Source organism: Lynx rufus, unplaced genomic scaffold (genome assembly GCF_022079265.1).
Source record: "Lynx rufus isolate CCGP_SWC_20201006 ecotype Redwood Valley unplaced genomic scaffold, mLynRuf1.p SCAF_23, whole genome shotgun sequence".
Lineage (NCBI taxonomy): Eukaryota > Metazoa > Chordata > Mammalia > Carnivora > Felidae > Lynx > Lynx rufus.
Genome location: NW_025814838.1, coordinates 22,857,191 through 22,863,190, shown reverse-complemented (window position 1 = coordinate 22,863,190; position 6,000 = coordinate 22,857,191). Strand labels below are relative to the sequence as shown.

General features: G+C 49.7%; 1 protein-coding gene across 1 annotated transcript in view; it reads left to right on the top strand.

The window, feature by feature from the left end:
- Window positions 1–327: 327 nt before the first annotated feature.
- Window positions 328–6,000, top strand: part of PDPK1 (3-phosphoinositide dependent protein kinase 1) — a 42,561-nt gene continuing 36,888 nt past the window's right edge. Inside the window, exons 1-2 of the mRNA XM_047087105.1 lie at window positions 328–788; window positions 2,887–3,153. Of these exons, the coding sequence (XP_046943061.1) occupies window positions 783–788; window positions 2,887–3,153 (273 nt within the window). The 5' untranslated portion in view covers window positions 328–782. The remainder of the gene's footprint in view (window positions 789–2,886; window positions 3,154–6,000) is intronic.

Genomic DNA, 6,000 nt, shown 5'->3' with positions numbered 1-6,000 from the left:
CCCCCGCCATCCCTGACAACCACTTATCTGCTTTCTGTCTGTGGATATGCCCGTTCTGGACGTTTCATGGAAATGGAATCCCATAGTATGTGGCCTTTTGTGTCTGGCCTTTTTCACTTGGCATCGTGGTTTTCATGTTCATTTATGTTGTAGCATGTGTCAGCTCTTCCTCTTTATGACTGAATAATACTCTGTGTTTTTTAAAAAGTTTATTTATTAGAGAGAGAGCACGCATGAGCAGGGGAGGGGCAGAAGGAGAGGGAGAGAGAAAATTCCAAGTAGGTTCTGCACTGTCAGTGCAGAGCCCATCTTGTGGCTCAAACTCACGAACCATGAGATCATGACCTGAGCCGAAGTCGGATGCTTAACCAAGTGAGCTACCCAGAAGCCCCAATACTCCGTTTTATGGCTAGACTACATTTTGTTCATCCATTTATCCATTGGTGAACATCTGGGTTGTTTTCACCTTTGGTTGTTAAGAATCATGCTGCTGTGAACATTTTTGTTCAAGTTTTGTGTGGACATAGGTTTCCATTTCTCTCGAGTACACGCCTAGGAGTGGAATTGCTTGGTTATATGGCTCCTGTTTCCTTTTGAGGAACTGTCACACTGTCTGCCAGATTTCTCTCTGCACCGTTTTCTATTCCCAATAGCAGTGTGTGAGGGTCCCAATTTCTCCACATCCTCACCAACATTTGTTCTGATCTTTTTAATTCTAGCCACCCTAGTGGGTATGAAGAGGAATCTCACTCTGTCTTTGATTTGCATTTCCGTAATCACTAATGATGGTGAGCATCTTTTCATGTGCTTATTGGCCATTTGTATATCTTTTTGGAGAAATGTTATTTGGATCCCTTATCTGTTAACTGTGTGTGTGTGTGTGTGTGTGTGTGTGTGTGTGCGCGCGTGCGCGCACGCGCTTGCGTTTTAATCAAGTCGTAGGAGTTCTTTATGTAGTTTGGATACAAGCCCCTACCAGATACATGATTTACAAATATTTCCTTCCATTCTGTGAGTTGTCTTTTCACTTTCTTGATGGTGCTTTTGAAGCACAAAAGTTTTTAATTTTGGTGAAGTCTCTTTGATCTGCTTTTGTTGCTATTGTTGCTTGTGCTTTTGGTCACATAATCTAAGAAACCACTGCCAAGGTCAGGAAGGTTTACTGGTATGTCTTCTAATAAGAGTGCTATACTTTCAGTTCTTATATGTAGATCTTTGGCACATCTGAGTTAATTTTGTATATGATATAAGAAAGACATTCAGCTTCATTCTTTTTGTATGTGGCTATGCATATGTCCCAGCACCGTTTGTTGCAAAGTCTGTACTTCCCCACTAAAGGGTCTTGGCACCCTTGTTGAAGATCACTGGGCTGTAGATGTCTAGGCATGCTTCTGAACTCCATCCCATCCATCTCTGTCTGTCCTGTGCCAGGACCACGCTGCCTTGATTACTGTAGCTTTGTAGTAAGGTTTGAAATCAGGTGGTGTGAGGTGGTCATCTAGCATTGTTCCTTTTTTGAGATTGTTTAGGTATTCTGGGTTCCTTGAATTGCCATATGAATTTTAGGATCAGCTTGTCAATTTCTGCAAGGAAGCCACCTACTATTTTAATAGGGACTGCATTGAATAATTTTTTTTTTAATTTTAACGTTTATTTATTATTGAGAGACAGAGACAGAGCGTGAGCATGGGAGAGGCAGAGAGAGGGAGAGACACAGAATCTGAAGCAAGCTCCAGTCTCTGAGCTGTCAGCACAGCTCAATGTGGGGCTCGAACTCACGAACCGAGAAATCATGACCTGAGCCAAAATCTGTCACTTAACGGATTCCGTCACTTAACCATCCAGGTGCCCCGACGTTGAATAATTTTTAAAATCTGTTAAATTTTTGAATTTGTTTAGATAATTTAAAAACAGAACACTTTAACTGGTTTGGAGGTAAGTTTGGTGTGGAGTGTGCAATTGGGCTCAAAATAAGATATTTTCCAAATTGTGTTTTGTTTTTTAATGTTTATTTATTTTTGAGAGAGAGAGCAGGAGAGCGAGCAGGGAAGGGGCAGAAAAGAGAGGGAGACAGAGAATTTCAAGCAGGCTCCATGCTGCCAGTGCAGAGCCTGATACAGGCCTCGATCCTATGAACCCTGGGATCATGACCTGAGCTGAAATCAAGAGTTGGACACTCAGTGAACTGAGCCACTGAGGTGCCCCAGATATTTTCCAAATTGTTAACCAATTATTCAACTTCTCTATTTTTGAGAAGCTTATATATTTATTTTTATCAACTGTAAATTTTTTTTGTAGTTGACGGTTCTTGGACTCTTCTTTCCATGAGGTTATGCTTCCATGTTCTAGGACTGCTAGGTTAAAATTCTATTCATTTGTGGGATGCAGTGTTAAAGCTGTCTATTTGTTCAAGTCCTAATTGAATGCCTTCTGGGTATGCAGCCTTGTATGAGGTGCGGGTGGGTGAGTAGGCAGGGAATTCTGGGATGGGGACACTGTGGTCAGAGAGTTTGGACTGACTTCCTCTGTGGATGGGTTGGCTGCAGGTGTTGTTTAGGCTTGGCAGTGATGGGAAGGCCAACTGGCTTCAGTGGTGTGTGTGTGGGGGGGGGTTGTTGGACATTCACTCCACCCTGAGGGAGGGGGATGATGGTGGACAGGTGCTGGATGGTGGGGTTGGTGGGCATGCAAGTCAAGGGTGGGGGCTGGGATCTGAGCAGGGAAGGGCCTTGGGAGAGGAGGGCAGGCCTGAACCCTGCGGCCGAATTCAGATAGCTTATCCTGTACTTGGCGGTATTTGTGTTTCAACAACGTCAGCGCGTCACTTCACGTGTTTAGAAAAAGTGAGCTGCTTGGAGTCTTACCATTTTTTCCTGTGTCCACCAGTATGACACCGTTCCTATTCAGTCCAGCGTGGTGTTATGTTCTTGCCCGTCCCCATCAATGGTGAGGACCCAGACTGAGTCCGGCTCGGCCCCTGGCATTCCCAGTGGTGGTAGCAGACAGGGCTCCACCATGGACAGCACCGCGGCTGAGTCCCGATCGAGCGCCAACTCGCTGCAGCACACCACACAGCCACCGCCACAGCCTCGGAAGAAACGGCCCGAAGACTTCAAATTTGGGAAAATTCTTGGTGAAGGCTCTTTCTCAACAGTGAGTACATGCCACCCTCGGGGGTTCAGCTCCTGTTGTGAAGGTGATTTGGGGGCTGGCTAACGCCAAGTGGGTCACATGGTTAAAATATCTAAGCCGTGATTTTGTGCATGAAAGCTTTAAAAGGTATCTTTTGATCTTTCTATTTTTTTTCTTTTAATGTTTATTTTATTTTTGAGAGCGAGAGGGGGAGAGAGCGTGTGAGTGGGGAGGGGCAGAGAGACAGGCAGACAGATTTCCAAGCAGGCTCCAGGACTTGAACCCACCAACTGTAAGATTATGACCAGAGCTGAAATCAAGAGTTGGATGCTTAAGTAAGTGACTGAGCCACCCAGGTGCCCCTGTTTTGTTTTTTGGGTTTTTTTTTTAATGCAGTTAATTTTTATCCTAATTTTTATTCTGATTCTAATTTATTCATCAACAAGTTACATCCTGTGTCCTTGTGTCCCATTAGCAAGGTCCCGCCAAGTTTTTCTACCCTTTCTCTTGTAAGTGTCAGCATCAGTATCTCTTCAGGGCTTTTGGGAAACATTGAGTGACCTTGTCTTTTATTTAAAACAATGTGTAAAACGGCACAGTCTTGACAGCTGCTAGAGGCGCAGCCTTTGGACCTGCTAGCCTCCAAATTCTCGTGGCCTCAGTTTCACAATCAGCAATAGTATTTTCACAATCAGCACCGGCAGGTCGCATGCTGGGTACCTCTGTTTGCTACCTGAGTGAGCTGTGCCTGTCTTGTGGCATTTTTCCTTTTAAAGCAAAGAGTGAAGGTTCAGAGCAGCCCCTTTGCTGAGGTAGCAGCTCCACGTGGCTGGGGTGAGGCCGGGGGGAGGGGGGGGGAAGCCTGAGTGCCCGGACCCAGCAGGGCCCTGCGGATGGCCAGGGCTGGCCAGGGCGGCTCTGCAGCGGCCTCCTGCTGGCAGGGCTTTCTTGCCTGGCCTTTGTGAAAAAACTTCAGGTGAAATGTGTTTCCCTTTTGTCTTTTTACATTTATGAAATGTTATAAAATACAAAGAACATGAAATATTATAGCTCACCCGTGTTCCCAGCTTCATTTAATCAATGTTAACTTTTGCTCCCCTTATAGTTTCCCTTTTCCCTTCCCTCCCCTCCCCTCCCCTCCCTTCCCCTCCCCTTCCCTCCCCTCCCCTCTCCTTCTCTCCCCTTCCTCCTTCCCTCCTCCTTCCCTTCCCTTCCCCCTTCCCTCTTCCTTCCCTTCCCCCTTCTCCCTTCCCCCTCCCCTCCCCTCCCCTCCCCTTTCCTCCTCCCCTTCCCCCTCCCCTTCCCCCTCCCCTTCCCCTTTCCTTTCCCCTTCCCCCTCCTCTCCCCCTCCCCTCCACTTCCCCCTCTCCTCCCCTCCCCTTCCCCCTCCCCTCCCCTCCCCTCCCATCCCCTCTCCTCCCCTTCCCTCCCCTCCCTTCCCCTCTCCTTCCCTCCCCTTCCTCCTTCCCTCCTCCTTCCCTTCCCTTCCCCCTTCCCTCCTCCTTCCCTTCCCTTCCCCCTTCCCTCTTCCTTCCCTTCCCCCTTCTCCCTTCCCCCTTCCCCTCCTTCCCCTTCCCCCTCCCCTCCCCTCCCCTCCCCTTTCCTCCTCCCCTTCCCCCTCCCCTTCCCCTCCCCTTCCCCTTCCCTTTCCCCTTCCCCCTCCTCTCCCCCTCCCCTCCACTTCCCCCTCTCCTCCCCTCCCCTTCCCCCTCCCCTCCCCTCCCATCCCCTCTCCTCCCCTTCCCTCCCCTCCCCTCTCCTTCCCTCCCCTTCCTCCTTCCCTCCTCCTTCCCTTCCCTTCCCCCTTCCCTCTTCCTTCCCTTCCCCCTTCTCCCTTCCCCCTTCCCCTCCCTCCCCCTCCCCTCCCCTCCCCCTCCCCTCCCCCCTCCCCTCCCCCTCCCCTCCCCTCCCCCCTCCCCTCCCCCTCCCCTCCCCCCTCCCCTCCCCCCTCCCCTCCCCCCTCCCCTCCTCCCCTCCCCTCCCCCTCCCCTCCCCCCTCCCCTCCCCCCTCCCCTCCTCCCCTCCCCTCCCCTCCCCCCTCCCCTCCCGTCCCCTCCCCTCTCCTTCCCTCCCCTTCCTCCTTCCCTCCTCCTTCCCTTCCCTTCCCCCTTCCCTCTTCCTTCCCTTCCCCCTTCTCCCTTCCCCCTTCCCCTCCCTCCCCTTCCCCCTCCCCTCCCCTCCCCTCCCCTTTCCCCCTCCCCTTCCCCCTCCCCTTCCCCTTCCCTTTCCCCTTCCCCCTCCTCTCCCCCTCCCCTCCACTTCCCCCTCCCCTCCCCTCCCTTCCAAAGTATGTATGTATGTATTTATTTATTTTGAGAGACAAACGGAGAGAGAGAGAGAGAGAATTTTCCAAGCAGACTCTGTGTTCAGTATCACGAACCGTGAGCTCATGACCTGAGCTGAAAAGAGTGGATGCTCAACCGACTGAGCCACCCAGGCGCCCTTCTCCTTATGTTTTTAATTTAGATTTTTTTATTGGCAGTTTCTGTTTAAATTATGAAAGAATGGTGCCCTCATGATAAAAATCTTTAACTCTGAGCATAGTTGCCAGTAGTTCTGGTACTCACAGATCTTCTCAGAAAGAAGAAACTATTTTGAAAAGAACCTTGGGTGTTCTGCATGGTTACTTAAAATAGTCCAGTAAAAGAAGAAGCATTCTCTCCTTTTCTCAGTTTTACTTCATGGACATTTATCTTGACTAATAAATGAAGCCTTACTTGTGAAATTCCCCTTGGTCCATGGGTTTCCATGGTGGGGAAAAGTGGGCACCATCCATTCTAGGTGACACACTCCTGCTGTTGAAGAGCCCCAGCTGTACTTCTTGTCACCCCTGTGCCTTTTGAACCCCTGTGCCAGGGAGGTGCCAGA